The following is a 20,184-nucleotide window of genomic DNA, read 5'->3' on the forward strand; positions in this document are numbered from 1 at the left end:
TGTCACAAAGACAGTTTTCTGGGCATCCCTGTGATCAAGTCTGACCATCTGCTCCTGCCAAAAGTTCTTCCTCCCACTGCCAAGGCCAGAGACCGGAGCTATTGTCTTGCCGTGGGGACCCATCTGTGACATCCCTTTTCTTCAACATATTTTCTTTATTTTTACAGTTATAGAGAAGCGTGCAAAGCCCATGGGCATCTAGGCACTGGTTACAAAGGTGGGAAAAGTTTTAACTAGGAGAGTCCAGAGAAGTGGGGCTGGGGGGCAGTGGTGAGAATGTCAGTTGAAGAGGTGGGTTTTGAGAAGCTTCCTAATAGAGTTATAGGAGGGTTCATCTCACAAGTGTGGTGGGAGATCATTCCAGAGGACCAGTGTGCAGACAGGGAAGCTCGACCCCCCCCCACTCTCTCAGATGAAGGCGATGGTTGTAGGGCGATCTTACCGGTCTTGAGGAATTCTTTTTTTCAGCAAGGTATTGAGGGGCATTGCTGGTAAGACATTGCTGGGTGATGGACAAGATTTTAAACTTGATTCTGTCCTTGACTGTAAGCCAGTGGGCAGCCTTCATGGCCTCCGAGATGTGATCATGCTTGCTAATGTCCAAGGTGGCCCGGAGGGCATGGTTTTCAATTGTTTGTAATGTATACACTTTTTTTTCTTAAGTGCCGCACAGTGGTGAGTTACAGTAGTCTAGTTTGGATCCTATAAGGGCGTGTGCAACGTTAAGCTGGATTTTGGTGCTGCGTAAGGAATTGCTGGCATTGATGAGCTTGGTGGCATAGCATGGAGCTGCGGCAAGGTGGTTTACCGGGTGGGTCATGGTGAGGGTAGAAGGCAGTCACTCCTGGGTGGGCAGTTGCTGTTCACTCCTCCAGAGCTTAAGTCATGTTGGGGTGGAGGTCCCAACAGTATTCTGCCATGCCCAAAGACATCTGTCCTAGGGCCTGAAATCCTTCAGGTGGTCTACGTGGTGTACCCCTGAACCCTTTGAATCTAATTCCATTACTTGTTACAAGAAGGTTTCTTCTGCTATTTGGTAACCTTGACAGTGTATGCATTCTTTGCTCTGCCGCCCAAGGGTCACTGGTCATCCAGTGCCCCCTCCCCATCTGATCTTTTGAGACCATAATTCCCAAGGTAGGACTGGACTTCTAAAGGTAAGGATTTCCTTGAGTTCACCTACCAATATTGCCAATTCAGTAATGTTGGTAAATTAATTATTTGCTAACCGAAAACTACACTTTACTTCCCTCATCGAAAGGGATGATTGAAATTAGTATTGCTACAGCAAATATATAGTCTAAATATCTGAACTGTTTTAACTTACCTGATTATTTTGAATTTAATATTGCCTATTATATGCAATAAGCATTTTTTATATAACTACAGAGTTTGTTTCTTTGACCATAATTGCTCTCAAAAAAGGTATTTGTGCTCAACTATAACCCTTCTTCTTGGACTAAGCTGACTAATTGTCCATTGCTACCAAACCTTTTGGGTAGTTCAGGCCAAACTTGGAGCCCTGTACGCCAAACGGAGTTCCCTACAGTCCTACCACAGGTGGTCTTCAGTCGAACTCTTCAACAGTCACAAAACCATGCTTCTGCTAATTTTGAATGTCTTCCAATTTACCATTAACTGTCATAACTGGGAAATACTTGATAGAAGTGCCCTTATTTAAAATCCACCTAGATCAGCATACCTTCTGGCCCACTTCCTACAATTTGCATATGCCCTTATTTCAACTATCCTATTCCCTATAGCCCAAACCAAAGTAGCACTCCACTCCACTCCACTCCACTCCACTCCACTCCACTCCACCCCAAATTGGTTGGTGGTGTGTGTTTTAGTCTAGCTTCTCCCTCATTTTCAATGAACAATGGTCTGGTTACCCCAGGCAGGGGCGCAATACACATTTGAGACAAGCGACTAGTACATTATGACTACTATGGTGGGGTCACACAAAAGCTTTATTGGATAACCTTCAACTCAATTTGGTACACAATCTATAGCAAACTCAAATTGAACTCTAGTCCAATGCGGATTAAATGTTTCAATGACACGGTTGAGGAGTTTAACTCATGCTCAGGTACAAAAGGAAGAACCTAGCAGCCAAACTCAATGGCAATAAATGTCCTACTCCCGACTTAACTTCCTGTTCCCAATCCTCACCCACCCCACCAAACAATATCCCTGGATACTCACCCGGACAACAAACACAGGACATTTCATTTTATTTGTAGATGTTCTGACAAACTTGGTGGTCACAGCGTTCATAGGGTTGTTTAACATCCCAATCGGAGGAACAAGCTGTAAGAGGCAATAGGAGATTGTGAAAAACTCTAGTTAGTTAAGCCACATGATACAGAGAAACCATACAAATTCAAACTGCTAATTAACCAGAGGCCCAGCATTCTTCACACAATCCCAATTGCACTGCTTTAATAAGAAAAAGCATGATCTAGAGTACATGACCACCTAAACGTGCAACCGAAAAATAAGTACAACAGTCCATCAAACCCCAGGTAGACTGCATCAAGGTTACTACAGGGGAAAGACATGCCACTTCCGCAGTGCAGTTCCAGTTAACTAGAACGAACGCAAGCACTATAGGAAACACTGACAATCTTAACTCTATGCTGCTGTGGACTGGTTCCACCATTAGTCCATATAATGAAGGTTTCAGAGTCCAGAACGCCTTTGTGTGGGTCCCTGAAACAACTCACCTTGATGCATGCCATTAGCTCCACACCTATACACCATAAGTCAAATGAGACTAGCTTTGCCCCATAACCGTGGTCGTTTGGGGCCGACACATTAAATCCGACAAAACTTGCTGGAACTCAAAAATAAAAAAATAAACTGCTAAAAAGTGATGACCCTGGTCTGTTGGTAAACTTGCATTGTGCATTTGTACTCCTTGGGGTTCTAAGGTTCTAAGAGTAATCCTAGTATACAGAATCTTCATGAGATCAAGTGCATTTTAATGTGAGAAGCCACTACTTTTCACTCTTAATAACTTAGTTGAGTGATTATACTTATACTAACATGCTTAACAATGTTTAATGCTTGCTGCAATATCGATTTACAGATAGTGTACTGTATAGGAAATGTGTTCATTTCCATGACTTACCTGCCCCTTCCATTGGCACTACAGCCTAGAAACCTGTCATTTAAAATTAAAGTAGGTGATGTACTGTTCGTATCTGATGGTATACATACATTAGAAGTGTTGTGTCCCAATATAGGGCCCTGCCACCCATTTACTGTTTTGTATTGCTGGTATCTCACCTAGTTCTCTTTGATACAAGCAGGAGCTAAAATCTTCCACGATTGGTTCATGCAATCTCTTATATACGGCAAACCACTGAAAAAGGTCAAACCTACGTAAGACCATAGGACTATACAAAGTGCCAATATAGCACTGGAAAACAAGCGGAGGAATAAACAAAAAACAAACCATTTGCCTACAACACAGGAGAGGTTACCAAGGAGAAACTAGAAAAGCAAAACCTCACTACTCTGAAAGACTGAAGTGCTAGCTACACTTGGAGAAGCAGTCAAAAAAAAAATCACTGAATTGCTCCATGTTAGGGAGAATTCTCAGGAATGTGTTAACTCCCTTCTAGCTTACAGAACCCCAGCTCTTTTTGCTGGACTTTGTGACTTATCTATTTTCATTTTAATGTGATTTATTTTGTATTTGTTTGACTTTGGAGTCTTGACAAACTCCATAGGCATCTTTACATTGTGTCACAGCACCTTCAGTTCAGCGGCACAGGGAAGTCTTCCAGATTTCCCAAAGGTTTAAATACCTTCTCTTGGAGAAACTACTGTTTCCAAGAGCAGTAAAGTGAAATTTACTTTACTTACATTTTGTAACTTTGTAGACCGAGCACACACTATCTTACCATAGGGTGCTCGAGGGGTTACTTCGTATCCCCTTTTGTCTAGGTTCTTGTTACCCTTCTTAAAATGAATGGCTGATGGCAGTGGTTTACTTTTTACTACCACTGTTTTTACCACGCACTGCGTTCGCAGCCACGGTAAGGCACCCATGTGTCCACATTGTCAAAATGGCCCCAGTCTTTTTGCCATTTCTTGTAGGAAAGGTCCTTCTTGAGATCGACTCTGCTCCCCAAACCAGGTTTGGTATCTGTTAGTTTTGTCTTTGGCAGGATTCACAAGTGAAGCCTGCCTCTGGCTCCAGTATGTCTGGCAGGGGCGGAAGTGAGGGAGGTGCCTGAAACTCCCTGTGCTTAATCCCCTTGGTTACAGAAATGCACCCAAAAGGTGATTGGTTGGCTGGCAGGCCGGCAAGGACAGCCACCCTGCTGAGTGACTGACAGCTAGGCCGGAATGAATGGGAGAAACCTGCCTAAAAAGGCAAGGCTTTTTGACTTGGAAGTCAGAGTCGACCACTGGATGAAGGAATCCAAAGAACTTCTTGGAAGAGACGCTTGCTGCAACTCCTGGACCGTTGGTTTGCCCGGTGAAGCCCTGCTGCTATGCTGAAGCTCTGAATCTGCCTCGACGAGAGAAGACCTGCAAGGATGACTGCTCCTCTGAGTTGGAGGGACCAATCAACTCCAAAGTAAGCCCGCCTGGACATCCTCTCTAAGCCGGTTGAGTTTCCACTGCAGTTGCTGCTAGAACCGAAGAACCAGGGAGAGGAACACCAGATTGCGTGTGTTGCTTTTAAGTCAGACCCAAGTGCTAGGAAGAGCCTCTGGACTTCCCTCCTGCAGGACTAACCAGGCCTGAGTTACCTCAGCAAAGTGCGGTGCTGTCAGACGCGAGGAGCTGAAACACTGAAGGACTGCTGAATTGAAGTTTGCCCACTGCTACTGCTGACAGTCCCATTGCCGAGCAGGTGTCCCCAGACATCCTCTTGTCCCCACGATTGAGGCTCAAGAACAGGATCTGCAGAGCTGTGCAGGAACAGAAGCCAGCTGCAACCATTTCTTCTAACAAGCGGTACTGTAAAGTCTAAGAACTAAACTCTTTGTTTAGCCTTACTTGCTTGCAGTTGAGACCAGTCTTGGTTACCTTGCAGAGTTGCTAAAGCGTTGCCCCTCAAGCCTCTCAGCTTGTGACCCTTCAAGTGTTCTATTTTCTACAAACATTGCGCAAGACTTAACCTACCTGCAAAAGAAGATCTTCAGCGCCCCTTGACATTGTACAACTAACATTAGCTGTCCCGGCTCCCTGAGTGACTCCTCTTTACCTCTGGCTTTGTGCTTTGGCCTTTCCCCCAAGCAAGGGTTAATTTACTCTTCATTGGAAGGTTTCTAAAAGTACTTACCTGTTTATGACTTGTTTTATTCCTCTATTCTATCTTTTTTCACCAAACTCAGTATTGCTCTGAATGTACCAGTGATAAATCAATGTCCACAGTGTCCTAGCTATTTAAAATCTCCTGAGGGTTTAGGAAGTGTCTGTGTACCATCCCCAATGGATATCATCTGATTTAGAAAACTAAGTGTGTTTTAAAGTATTTAAGTATTCCATGTTTTGCTCCCTTTCTGTAGAAGGCTTATATAACGGACTGAAATAAATTAATAATTGTTTTATCAAGAAACCTTGAGTATACGTGTTTATTTGGACAACTGTATTGTGAAACTGTCACAACATTACTGCTCACATTGACCCCTCTTGAGATAAGCCTGGCTGCTCGTCCACACTACCAACCTGTGCAGTTCAGACTTCTACCAAAGGTTGGGTCCCTATTGCCTGGAGGTCAAGGTTACTGTAGTGCACCCAAACAGTACTGAATACAATCTTACCTAACATTCCACCCAGCAACAACATCAACTAGCATCACATCTTCCACTTGCAGCTCTCTAGCTAATCACTTTTTTTTAAAAAAGTTAAATTTGACACAAATTAGTTTGGCTGTGTGTGGACAGGCAAGCATGGGTTGAAAAGGACTCGAGGGAGAGCGTTAGATGCAAATACCAAAGACTGGTAGGTGTACTATGTGCAAAGTCACTGATTGCAATGGGAGGAATAATTGATCCCCAAGAAGGTACAGTGCACAAGACTCGATTATTTGCTCCCTCTGTTCCGACAGCACACAACTACTTTGTGGTCTTACTTATTGTTGTTTCCTTGTTGAAGAAATGCAAATAAAGAATACAAAAAAAGATGTTGGACACAAATTAAAAGCAAGCTTTCTAGCACTCCAGCTCAGATATCAATAAGCCACTCATATGACCCCAGCTGACTGGCTTGGACGTCAAGTCTCTTCAACAGCATTCAACCCATTTGTGCTGGGAAGTACCTGGTCAGGTTCTTTTCCACGATCCTTGCCCCTTCTCTCCCCAGTCTTTCAAAGTTACAACAAACCCCCATTAGTAGCAGGTGCTGTTGGAGAACTATCGGCTTTGTTGTCCAGGATCTTTCCTCAAGATTTCAAAGAAAACTGCTATAAACCTTCAAAAGCAGGTCATGGGTCATATCTTAACTTTAGGGCAATAGCCAAATGCATATTTCTAGCAACATTTTCACTTGACCAGCTCAAGCGGTTTTCAGATAGCCGTTAGGGAGATTTCTTTAGACCCTGACCAGGTCAGGGTCCTCTTTTATAGCTTCCTTACTCAGATCCTACTTGTGATTCCCTCCATCAAACCAGGCTCTCCGAGTGGTGGTTGAGAAAGAGCAGCACATGTCCAAATTGAAGGCAGTGGAGTGATTTACAGGACCAGTACATACTTCCCCTTAATGCTACGAGAAAAGGCATACTCACCGGGAAGTAAAACTGGGGTCATAATTTAGTGAGTATCAGTTTTGAATTTAGAGTTTGTTTAGAGTCCTTCAAAACTGAAGTAGAAACCACTATTAGATGGAGGTAAAATGCTTTTCAGTTCAACCAGTAATTTCAAAGAGACTGAATTGGAAATAGGGGCAGTTACTGGTGGGAGTGTTACCCAGTGTTAGGAAAGATTTCTCATTAAGGCAACTTTCCCCCTACATATTCTTTGGATACCCTAAAGTTTTGCTGTCCGTTTGACCTGTACTGACTTTTCAGTGAAGAGAAGCCTTCAGCTTCACTTCCCTGGTGTTTTTATTCATTTGTCATGGGAAACCAGTCCTTCATACCAAGTGCAGGGAAACTAGGTTTTCCAGCCATTTACTTCTTACCTGTTTGGGTTACTTTTCTAAATTGCCTGCTGCATCGTGCACTGGGGGATCCTTTTGGTTACTTTTTAATGTGCCTAAAGACAAGCTGGTGGCAGCAGATATTTAAAATCTTTGCTATATTTTTTGTTGACAAAATCAAGTTTACCGCGTTTGGGGCACAACTGCGGCTAGTGTATAAAGAGGACTGTGCCAGAGGATTTCTCTTTTGCCCTTAGGCCAGTTTGCTGCTTGGACTTCCTGCCTTTACAGGTCAGGAAATCCCTTATATGGTCAATCATTTGCCCGGGAAAGCTGCAAATTCCTTTACTTGTTCCTCCTATGCTCGGGTATGCTTGTTCACTGTTTGAACATCGCCTTCATGGCTTGCGCAAGTTCCTCTTTCTTAAAGAACCTTCTTAACTTTCATGACGGTTACCTGTCTTGAAGCCAGGTATCAAGAGGAAACATTTTTGCACCCTTTCCTGGGGATGGGTAAGCCACAGCTTGCCTTGAATCCGATTGCTCGCAGGAATTGTTTTTGCTGCGATACTACCAGATTGACGCTCGTTCATTTGCAGTGAATATTAATTGGAAAAGTACCATCTTCGGAATTATTAGTAAGCATTAGATCTGCAATTCCCCGGTTATGAGCCAGTTGTCCAGGTTAGGGTAAACGGGAATGTTTTCCCTGCGTAGGTGAGTTGCCACCTCCAATAGCACTGTTGAGAACACACAAGGTGCCAATGCTATCCCAAAAGAAGGTACCTTGAACTGGTAGTGCATCTTTCCTATTTTGAATCTTAGGAATTTTGTGTTGCAGGGAACATGGAAATACAAAAGTATAAATTGTTCATGTCCAGTGTGGTCATAAAAAATACCCCTTTTCAAAAGAGGGATGACTTCTGCTAAATTTAGTTGACAATTTGAGGCTTTGCCAATTGGTTCACTGGCCTTGGGTCGAATAGTGGTCACATTGTTTTGCCTTTCCTTGGTACTACAAAGTAAAGGGAATGAATACCATGGTATACCCGATTTGGTTTTACTCTTGATGGCTTTCTTCTGGAGGAGAGCCTCAACCTTTTTGTAGGAACTACTAGTGTTCCCGAGTTAGCCTTCTATTGCATGGTGGCAGGTTTCTTGGAGATCCAACAAGTTTGATCCAATATTGCCTCTGTACTGCGTCTAGAACCCACTGATTGGACGTATTGCCCTCCCATGTGTGGGCATAGGATGTGATGAGATTCCCTACAGGGGTTGCATGAGAGGGGGTATGGATGCCAGTGTTATTGCTTCGAGGCAGAGGACATGCCTCTAGATGTCGGTCTTCCCATCTGGGTTTTCCTCTACGTTGTTGCTTAGATGTGACGGATAGCAGTGATGCTTCTGGGTTCCCGAAAACCAGCTGGAGCGCTGATTGTGTGATGGGGCCTTGTGGTTGGACAAAAGTGTTGGGACGAAAGTGTAGATTTCTCCCTCCCCCGCCCCTCCTTAGGTTAGAAAGACCTGCCCGACATTGGACAGTGTTTGAGTGGGTTATGGTGCCTCTGCTCTTTCTAATGTTCCCTCGACTTTCCCAAACAGACAAGCTTTGGCAAAGGGTTGGTCTAATAATGTGGCGTGCACAAGTCTTAGCCAAGCATGGCATTTATTCAAAGCTGCCCCTGCAATCTGTCGTCCTACTCTATCCGCTGCATCAAGACTGTTTGGATTACTGCATTTGCCGATTTGTTCCCTTCAATAGTTTTCCTAAAGGAATACTGCACACCCGCAGGGGGCATGCTTTAGCAAGTCCCCGTCATCCCACTGCTCTTTTTTAGCTGGACATTAATGCTGCTGCATTGATTCTGCGATTGTATGCAGCATGTGTTGCTGCCAGCCTTCAAAAATGGTATATTGGCCTACTCTCCTTATCTAGGGGATTGTTAATTAAGATTGCAAACTTATTGCTAAATCTACCTCACTTGCGAGAGCCTCAGAACTTTTTGCTGGACTGGTAGATTAGGTTTCCATATACCTCAGTTGAGTGGGAACCTTTTTCCACAAACTGATGCTTTTACTCTTTTTAAGGGTGTCATTTTTAAGACTCCATATTGTCCTTTTAATTTTATCCACTGACAACTTTTGGTATATACCTTTTTAGTTTTACACTGTTGGCCTTTAGGCTCGGTTAGGACTGATTTGCGATACTCTGACCTGAGGGACGGATGTAGAGAAGGCCAACCGATAGTGACAGGGACAACTCAGCAGTAGCCAAACAAGTTCAAGGTAGCAGTGACGAGTGGTCTGGGTTACGTCTCAAGAGGTGGCGAGCTTGTGAAGGGTCCACAATGAGTACACACAATGGGAGTCACAAATTACACTTATGCAGTATGTATACAAATAGCCATTTTTCATAGGGTTTGACCATAATTAACTAACGGAGAAATCACAACACTAATAGAAGGCATATATAGTCACTACAGTAGGGCATAATACCAATAGGGTGCCCGGCTGCCTGTGGATTTACGGCGCAGTACAAATAAAATAAAAACAGATCAAACCCCCTGTAAAAGAATGTATAGATTAGTTAATGCACTAAAGGTCCACAGATTAGCCATCGCATTAAAAATCCTTCCCCAAGTTGTCTGGGGCCTCATGCCCAAAAGTTCATGAAAGCTTCTGGTGATGTAGGGTCTCTGGGGTCCATTGAACGATTACAAGGGTTAGAGGACCAGTTATTCTAACAAAAGTGCCCCCAACTTTCGGAAGGCTTGTTCGAGCAAGCAAATGGCAAAGCAAAAGTACAGTAAAAGTTTTAGAAAAGTTGGCAAAAAAACTAACTTTTAAAAAGGGAGTTTAGGGGCAGGTAGGACCCACTAACTCCCACCCTCCGACCCCTACTCTGCACAGGAGTTGGCAATCAATGGAAGAAGTGCAGGGTCTCTTTCCCTGCAGTCACACTCGGTCCTTAATTTGAAGGGTTGCAGGTTCAAGCAGATCTCAGGTCAGTGTCTTTGGCTGGTTCAAGGACTGTGGCAGAACGCAGCAAAACACGATGCAGTACCCCTCAGGACTGGACTCAGGTAAGCTGTTTTGGACGCTGGTCACGTCAGCAGGGCGACTCAAAGGGACTCACTTGTTGCGGTCGGACTACCCCCTCCTATCTCAGATCCCCTTGATGCTAGGACTCCAAACTTTTGCTGAGGTAGTCTTGTAGGACCAGCTGAAGATCCCCCCAGACCCAGGCCTCAAAGTGGAACGGTGACGTCAGCAGCCCAAACTCAGAGCTGGTCAGCCACAGGGAAGTCAGGGTCATGAATGTATGTTCCATCCACACCACGGGTCACAGCTCCCTCGCAGGACTGCTGAAGATTGACAATAAGTCTGGGATCTTCCAGGACAGCAGCAGAAGTTGGTCGATGGGTCTCCTATTTCTGGACGAGTCTCACAGCGGGACAGGAGACTTGGCTCCTTCGGGTTTCTCCAGATCTCTTTAGGGTGGGTGCAGGGGTCCCCTTATCCCAAAAGCCAGATAAGAGCAGAAACTCCCACTAGCAAATAGCACACAGCAAGAGGTAAGTACCCCTTAGTTTACGGTACCTTTGGTCTGAAGAAATGTGTTCCAGTTGTAGTATAGCAGATCCTGTTCCTGGGCCTCAGTCGTGGCGACAAGAGGGAGGACGTCTGGGACTCCTGCACTACAGTTTGACGGTCAGCGGCACTAATTAAGCCATCCTTTGCAGGGCTTTGCTAGTCGAGGTGAATTTGGAGGTTCAGCACTGCAGCAGGGCTTCACTGGGCAAACCAACGGTCCAGGAGTTGCAGCAGGCGTCTCTTCCAAGTTCTTCGGATTCCTTTGTTTCATGGTCGAGACTGCCTTCTGTCTAAAAGACCTCACCTTTTATGCAGGTTTCTCCCATTAATTCGCAGCCTGTCTATCACACAGCAGGGTGGCTGTCCTCCAAGAACAGCTACCATAGGTCCTCCAAGGACAGCCAGCCAATCACCTTTGGGTGAATTCTTGTACCCATATAGACTAAGCACAGGGAGTTTCTGGGACCTCCTTCGCTTCCTGCCCTGCCAGACACGCTGGAGCCAGAGAACCCTGCCAAAGACAAAGCAAACAAAAAGGTACAAAACCTGGTCTCAAGGACCTTTCCAACAAGAAATGGTGAAAAATAAGACTGCGGCCATTGCAACAAAATGGTCACTCATGTGTGCTTTACTGCAGCTGCAATTGCAGCCCGCGGTAGAAACACTCAATGGTAGTCAGAAGTAAACCACTGCCACCAGCCATTAATTGTAGAAAGGGAAACTAAAATGTTACATGAGAAACCAGACAAAGGGGATACCAAATAACCTCTCCAGCACCCTATTGTAAGATAGTGTATGCTGGGTCTGAGACTTCCCTGTGCCACTGTACTGAAGGTGCAGTGTGTCACAATGTAAAAGATGATACCTATGGCGTTTGTCAGACTCCAAAACCAAAAGAAAGTTCAAATCAAAGAAAAATACATGGGTAGGAAAAAGGTCCCTCTCCAGGATAAAAATAAAAAGTCCTAAAGTCCAGCAAAAAAAGCTGGGGGTCTCCAAGTTGGAAGGGAATTAGAACATTTCTGAGAATTCTACCTTACACATGCTTTCCCGGGCACTGGAAGTCCAAGTTTTCTTGTCCTCACAGTGCAGGAAGGCGGCTAAAAGACGAGATGACCAAAGGACAAGTGAAAAAGCTAGTGGCATGGGCATGTTTGGACAGCAGCCAGTTAGCAGCCAAATGCAATAAATGCAGTACGGCTAAAATGAAAAGCATCAAAAAATTGGTAAAAAAAGTCACTGCTGCCACCAGTCCGTCCATTTAGCACACCTACAGTAACCAAAAATCCTCTGAGTGTTAACATAGGGAAAAAACAAAAGCGTACCCCATTGTAAGATGCATTGTACAATGATAAAAAGTTAACACAAGTGATAACAAGTTACTAAAAGTAGTAACTAAGTAACAAGACTAAGGGAAACAATGTTTCCCACTACTGACAGCTTGAAGGACACGTCAGATTCACTTTTTCGGGCCAATCTTGTAAAAACTACAGTTTCCTCCAACCTTCCCGCCCCCCAAGTTTCAATGTGGCACATCTGTTTGATAGGATGTGTTCCTGCATAAATGTCTGATCGTGGAAGCTCAAGAGGTAGTCTACCACTGGACTTGAATCCGAAAAGGAAGATTAAAGAAAAATGCAGCTGAGCCGATTGCCAATGACCGACGAGGCTGTGTCTTAAATGGAGCCTGCGGTTACCCTTCCTTCCAAGCAACCTGGGGACTCTGAAAACACGACCCTGAGCCTGGTGAGATCCACTAGACTCAAGACGACCTGCATTTTGAGCCATCCCACGCAGTGCTGTGACCTTGCAGGGCTGCAATACCCCAATACCTTGGGAACTTGAGCCATTGAGCTCTGCATCGTCTTCCAAATCTAGCTGAAACTTCAGTGGCATCCTGCTGGACCTCCAGAGACATGATTCCAGTCCTTTAAGTCCTCACCAGTGTGCTGGACGAGATTAGCAATGCAAACCCAATCAGCAATATTCAGTCTTCTAGCACCTGAAAAGGGCGCCTAACCACAGAGCCGCATCCAGACGTGACAAAAGTATTGCCTGGAGCGTTCCCCATTGATCCTTGCTGCAAAAACCCTTCCAAAGTCCAGTCTTCATGACAAAGGAATCCATCGATTGGGTTTTTGGCAGCAGGTCCTGGAGTCTCCCCTGCTGCAACTCTTCTGCACGGAGGTACTGTGTTTGCTGGGGTATTTTTCTACCTTCAGCCTTTGTGATTCCTGTGTAGCTTTAGGGTGTTTGTGATTGGGAGTCCTCTCATCCAGTTCACCCAGGCCCACTTCTGGAATCCTCCTAAGGTGTCTTCTCAGATGTCCCTAATCCCTTTCAACCTGTAAGTGTAATACTTACCTGTTCGAACAGGCTTCCTTAGGCATGCTGACTTTTACTACTTCAGTGCCTTCCTGAACTGTGTTGGATACTAGAGACCTAGTGACCGTCACCACCCCTCCCCTTCTGCCACTGAGAATACTCATGCTCCAAGAATAAGGGTATGACTTTCTAAGGATTGGGCCAGTTGACTAGAAAAGAACACATTTTTAAAAGTGTATTTACCAAGGGAGGGGGCGCTGTCGCGCAACAAGATGGCCGTCTAAGAGTGGAGCTCCTCTCCGGCGTATTATCCTTCTAAAATTATATCCTCCATCTGCCTTCATCCGCGCTACTGGACCAGCGGATTCGACCATTGTACCTATCCTGCACCCACCGGGAGAAACAACGGGCGAAATCGGACCCGGCGTGCCCAGATATGGACGGGGTGGCAGGCAGGGGGTCTTGGGCCGCTCCTCAGCTCCGGAGTAACCTACGCGAGTGCCACAGCTCTGGGCGGAGCATGGGCCCTGCGGGCAGAACGGATTCCCTGTACCGGACTGCCTCGAATGCCACCCGATAGGAAACATTCGCACATCAAGGACGGTGTCCTTTCTGGTAGGAGAAGCGCCTTGAGACCTGAGCTGCATGCACCCTGCCCCGTCCTTCCGTTTGAATCACCCGTATTCTCCTACACGGCCCTGGGAGGTCCTGGTCGGGCGGAACCCCCACTGATCTCGAACACTGCCATAAAGGGGGGAACGAAACGGAAAGTACACGAGCCGTCCCAGACGCTAATCCTGTGGCCGACCTTTGAGCGTGACCGCGCGGGGCAGGTGGTACGGGCCTGCCACGGACCGGACCCACGGGCAAACGAGGGAAGCGGAGAGAGAGACTGAAAAACCCTGCTTGGTATCTGCGCGTGGGCACCCAAAGAGAAGCTCCTTTGAATCATATGCAGTCCGTCCCACGGCGATCGTCCCCGAGACAGACAGCGCCCTAGTACCATATCGCGGCTCCGAGATCAACTACTACAGCAGGCCTACTCACAGTCTGAGGCGAACCATCCCCCAGTGGCCATCTACGATCCTTACTAAAACAGATATTAATATTTGGTACACCCGTCTGATGCCTGGGAAAAACGCACTCAAGGGCAGGAAGACCGGGCCAATGGATTCTTTCACAAACTCACAAGCAACCGCAGAGGCCTCAGGCTCTTCGACAACCTCGGACCTCCTGCCACGGAAGACTCCAAGTTAGACTATCTTTTGACGACGGTTCAGAACGGATTCCTGGCAATAAATGTCAAGTTGGACGATATTGTCTCCACAATAGGCTCCCTTAAAGCCAGGGTAGATAAGGAAAGTGCCAGAGTCACTGATGCCGAAAAGAGAAGTGCAAACGAAGACTCGACTCATCAAAACACTCGAGACATAGCTCGCTTGAAAAGCGAAATGAATAAACTCTGTGATAAGTGATGATTTGGAGTAGAGGTCGAGAAGGAACAATATACGCATTGTCGGCTTAGCAGAATCCTTTGGAAAGGCCGATGGAGACCCAAATCGAAGCCCTTTTGAGGTCCATTCTAGGTGCTGACTCCTCTTCACAATTTTTTTTTTTTTAAAGTTAATTAAAATTTTCGAACAAACAATAAAACCAAACAAACAGTGCATGTTCAACAGTTTCATTACACTTTAATTCTAACCACTACTCCCACTACCCCACCCCCCTTGCGAGTCTAACACCTTGAGTCATCAGATTCCACACCTTGTGGTTCGGTCTCCTCCTCAACATGTTCAGTCAGGTCATCTTATGACCCAAACAGTCCGGCTATCAGTGATTTCCAGGCCATCAGGGACTCATTCTCCTCCTCCCCCCATTGCTGCACGCCTCTTGCCATGCTATGGTTTCGGCTTCTGCCCATTTTGCAAGTCTTTCCACCACACCTCTATCCTCGGCACATGGCATGACTTCCATCCCATGGCAATCCTTCTCTTTGAAAGCACATAAGCCAGGTCCCTTAGTTTGCTTACATGCCTGAGTTTCCGTGGTCTGGGGAACCCCCCCCCCCCCCCCCCAAGCAGGCAGGCCCATACCGTGTCCACTACTATCTTGACCCCTCTGCCTTCTAGTTTCTCCTTTACACACCTCCAGAACCTCTCCATGATCAAGCAAGACCAAAACACATGCACCATGCCTGCATTCTCTTCGTCGCACTTGGGGCATGCTTGCCGACCTGCATTCTCGAACCTCAATATCCTCCAAGGCGTCATATAAGCCCTGTGTGTTATGTAAAGCTGTATCTTTCCGTCTTGCGTTGCTAGACACCTTATGATACCTTTGTGTCCGTTCCAACACCCCATCTCCCATCTGGGCCCCAACCTCGGTTTCCCAGTCCATTCTCAGCTGCGTTACACCTCCTTCCCCAGTTTAGACATCAACTTCTCCTACAGTCTGGAGACCTCATGGCCCCCTTCAGCTATATCATATATAACGTCTATGGTGGCGTCCAGTTCTTCCTCCAACAGTTTCGGGCCACATGCTCTTAATCCTTTGTACCATTCTATGGTACGTAATGTACTGGCCTTCGTGCAACCCAGCCTCCTCCCACAGCCCCTCGAAGGTAACACAAGAGCCCCGCTGCCAAATATCCCCCATCGTTGCCACCCCAGCCAGCTCCCAGTGGGTCCGGAGTATCAGTCCCAGCTGAGCGTCTGCCCCTGTCAATACCACCAATGGCATCTGCAGCGAGCATGGGGACGGGTTCCCCATCAATTGGCATGGCCGGTGCGACACCTTCCACCCCAGCATCATTTTAGGGCGCCCCACCATCTCCACCCTGGGTGCCCACATAACTTCTCAGATAAAAGGGTGCACAGTCCCGCCCAAACAGCCTGAATTCGGAGGTCTCTTCATCAGATAGCCATTTCGCAACATATTGCAACTGGCTCGCCACATATTACGCCTCGAATTGGGCAGCTTTATACCCCCTTTGTCATGGAAGTTCTGGAGCTTCCATAACGCCACTCTGTTTCGCGTGCCATGCCACAGAAAGTCTACACATGCTATTCAGTTTCGCAAAAAACCCTTTAGGAATCAGATATGGAATATTTCCGAAGTAATGTAGGAGCCTTGGCAGGACCACCATCTTTAGCATCGCCCCCCGTCCCATTATCGCCAAAGGCAGCTTTGCCCAAAACCGCATGCCTTTCTCAATTTTTTGGATTGCCACCTCTGTATTACACCTATGCTCCTCCCCCACAGTGTGATATATCTATCCCCAGGTACCGAAAGGTACGAACCGCCCGCGGTACGTGTGAGACTGGTAGCCTCTCCGCTGGAACCCCTGTGTTCCTCTCCCCCCCCCCCCCCCAACGGGAACAGACTAGACTTCTGGGGGTTCACCGCTATGCCCGATAGCTCAGTGCATCTCCCAAGCACTTCCAAAATGTACTGGAGGTTCTCCTCCGGGTACCGCACATACAGCAACATGTCGTCCGCATATAGTGAGACCAAATGCCGCTCTCCGCTCACCTCTATGCCTATGGGGTTATATTGCTGCCTCAAGTAGATCGCGAGAGGCTCCAGGGCCAAAATGAAGAGCATGGGGGACCATGGGCATCCTTGTCTAGTACCCCTACTAAGCTGCCACCTCTCTGATATCACAGATCCCGTGTTTACTCTGGCCAGCGGTTCACTATACAAAATCTCTGCCCACCTTGCATAGCCCGGCCCTAATCCATAGTGTTTCAGGGCCGCCAGCAGCCACGGCCACTTGACAGTCGAAGGCCTTGATCGCATCCAGGGACACGATAGCCATGTCCTCCTCACTTCCGATGCCAAACTCAATGATCTTCTGAAGTCGTCTATGGTTGTTGGTGACGTTTCTATGGGGGACATTGCCCGTTTGATCTGGATATATTAACTTACCATTGACCTTTTTCAGTCTGTTCGCCAAGACCGCAGTTAATATCTTGCCGTCTTGGTTCAACGTTGACAGGTCTGAAGGAACCACAGCTGCGCCCTGGTTTATTTGGTTTAGGGAGAGGTACTATAACAGCCTCTCAGTGACTCTGGCAGGTGGCCCGTCTCGAACGCCTCATTTATCATCTCTAGCAGCGGGGGGGAGGACCTCTTCTATATATACACCTTGTAAAATTTGCTTGGGAGCCCGTCTGTCCCCGGGGTCGTCTTAGTAGGCAACTGCCTCACCACTTCCCCCAGTTCTTCTAGGGTAATCGGGGAGTCCAATTCCTCTTTCCTCCTCACTAATCATGGGCAACCCCATATCCTCAAGTGTTTCTTCCATCATTGCTCGGCTACTTTCCCAGTATAGCACTTTATAGTAATCCACACGCCTGATTAACCCCCTCCTGGGTGTCCTTCATGCTACCATCTTCCCTCTCTATAGTTCCGATTGTGGCTCTGGGGGTCTCGTTCTTATATAACCACGCCAAAAGTCTCCCTGGTTTGTCACCTCCCGCATGCTGTCTCTCTATGTACCTTTTATAGTTAAGGTTGCAAAACCTCTCCCAACAATCCGCACATTTTTGCTGCAGCTTAAGTATAAAATCTACTTTCTCCGCTGTATCGTCGCCGGCTTTTAAGGCCTCTTCCAATGTTGCTTTCATCTCCCTCAGTTCTGTTGAAACCTCACCCTGTAGGCCCTTGGATTTCACCATGGCCGCCCCCCTCATAACTTTAAAGGCCTCCCATAGCGTCCCCGCCGAGTCCACACTCCCAGTATTGGTTTCAAAATAGTTTACCATCTCCTCCCTTAAATCTTCTCTAAAGGGGTCTCTCAACGCCTCCGCTCGTAGGCGCCATGTCGGGATCCTCACACTCAGGGGGCAATATTGCCACCCAAGAATCAGGGGCGAGTGGCCCGAAAGGACCCTGGCCCTGTACTCTATCTGCGCAATCTCCACTATCATTTCTGGTGATGCGAAGATATAGTCCAGCCTTGTTGATAACTGCTGTGGGGCAGAATAATGCGAATATTGCCTATCCCCAGGGTGCCATACTCTCCATGCATCCTCCAACCCAAAGTCATCAAGCAGCGTCTGTAGCGCTCTGGCTGCAGGGGCCGGTCTATCCACCCTCGGGTTTAATACACGGTTGAAGTCCCCTCCCCAGATCACCGCGCTTCCCACACACACGCTCAGGTTTGTACTAAGTGTCCTAATGTACGCCGCTGTGTTCTGGTTCAGGGCGTACGTGTTAATACTCACCTCCCTATTCTCTACCAATCCCCTCAACATAACCATCCTCCCGTCTGTTTCAGCCACCACTTGCAACCGCTGAAACGGGACATGTGGCGCCACCCATATAAGTACTCCTCTTACGTAGGCAGAGTACGAAGAGCCCACCAACACCCCCTTCCACTTTCCCGCTATCGTGTCCATCTTCTCACGTGTAAGGTGGGTTCCCTGTAGCAATGCAATATCTATTTTCTGCCTGCGCAGATACAGCATAACCTTGTTCTTTTTTAAATAGCTATTAAGCCCCCGCACATTCCATGTGAGTATTTTAAGGTCCCCCATGGCCTGGTATGATCCCATTCCCTCCCCCCGGTGCAGTGTAACCTGGAGTTCCATTCCAGTCTATATAGGCTCGCATCCCCTTCCAAAACCCCATTAACCAAAAACACCAAACTTCGCACTCCCTCTACCCCCCGCATCGCACTCCCTCTCCCCCCCCCCCAACACTATTCCCCCCCACCCCCAACACTCTTCCCCCCCCCCCCAGTTGCCCAGCTTCATCCCTGGATCTCAGGCTCCCCCGCATCTAGCTCTTTCCGGCTTTCGCCTGTACTCTAAGCTCTGCAGGGTGAGGCCGCCCTAGTGGCCAACCTACTATAACTACATTTCGGGGGGTAGGGTGCTACCGCCCTGCCGCTCCGATAGCACATCAAAGAACTACACATTGCTATACAGTTTAAAACATGTAACCGCCACTATATTCAAGTCCATCAAGTCTCTCACAATCCGCAATATGTTATCGAATATCAGCCCCTCGTTCTCAGCCTTCGCCTAGGATGTTCGCTTGCCGCCCTATCAAAATGCATACCGTGTCCGAGTCACTTTTCATGTCCATTTTGTGTTTCCTCCGTGTCTTGATCCGGGCAGCCCTGCAGATCCAACCACGTTGTCGCTTCTTCCGGAGTGTCAAAAAAGTGCATTTTGCCCTTATACACGACCTTCAATTTCGCAGGGTACAGCAGCATATATATTTTATCCCAGCCGCCCACAGCCTCCTTTTGATGGTTACATAGCTGTACCGCTGCCTCTGAACCAGCATAGTGTAATCCGGGTATGCCGTGATAGTGATCGAGGCCCTCTCGATTGTACCGCCTTTACAAAAATACTCCAATATTTTTTCCCAGTCTTTATAGTTCAGTATTTTGGCAATTATCGCTTGAGGAGGGGCCCCCGGTCTCGGCTTCCGCATGAGGGCTCTATGTGCACGCTCGACCACAAATCCTTGCCAGAGTATACCGGCCCGACTCCTTGTAGGAGTAGGTTCTTGATATAATCAGTCGGGTCCTGGCCCTCCTCGCCTTCCGGCAGACCCAGCACACGAATGTTGTTTCTCCTCGCTCTCCCTTCTGCTCGAGACTCCAAGTTGGCCACCTGTTGCTTGAGGACATGGATCTCTTTTGTATTGTTGGCACAGGTGGACACATAAAATGCCAAATGAAAGGAAAGTGTAAGTTTCACTTCGTCCTCCCCCTCCTCTGTCCGTATTAGATTTCACCGCGCCCTCCAGGCTGCTTGTGCGTTCGCCAGTCCCCTGACATCCTGTCTCAGCAGGGAGACTTCGATGCCTACTGCTTCAATTTTAGCCTCCAGGGAAGTGCGTAGGTCCATCATCGCAACCACCCCTCAGCCCCCCCCCCCCCCCAAGGTTCCTTCAGCTCCGTAATGGCCTCCAAAATCTGACGATTATCAGCCGCTGTCGCTCCCTCAGCCTGTGCCATCGGGCCTTTGGTTGAGGTGGCCACAGGAGACAGTTGTGCTTTTGCAAAAATGTCCTTCGTGGGTTGTTTGGTCTTATTCTTGCCCACGGCCCCTCACGCCGCCATTTTCTGGTCACCGTAGGGTCTCCCTATCACGATTCAGCGACCGAGTGTCCCCCCCCAGCCGCAATGTCCGCTCTTTACCGACT

The 20,184-nt window shown here is 47.4% G+C and overlaps 1 protein-coding gene across 2 annotated transcripts in view; it reads right to left on the reverse strand.

Moving 5' to 3' along the window:
• The window catches only part of WDR33 (WD repeat domain 33), a 935,332-nt gene that overhangs the window by 737,687 nt on the left and 177,461 nt on the right, over nt 1-20,184 (reverse strand). For both annotated transcript variants that reach the window (XM_069617826.1, XM_069617825.1), the window contains exon 4: nt 2,206-2,310. In XM_069617826.1, the coding sequence (XP_069473927.1) occupies nt 2,206-2,310 (105 nt within the window). The remainder of the gene's footprint in view (nt 1-2,205; nt 2,311-20,184) is intronic.

This window comes from Ambystoma mexicanum, chromosome 10 (genome assembly GCF_040938575.1).
Source record: "Ambystoma mexicanum isolate Mex_15411 chromosome 10, UKY_AmexF1_1, whole genome shotgun sequence".
NCBI classification, from domain to species: Eukaryota; Metazoa; Chordata; class Amphibia; order Caudata; family Ambystomatidae; genus Ambystoma; species Ambystoma mexicanum.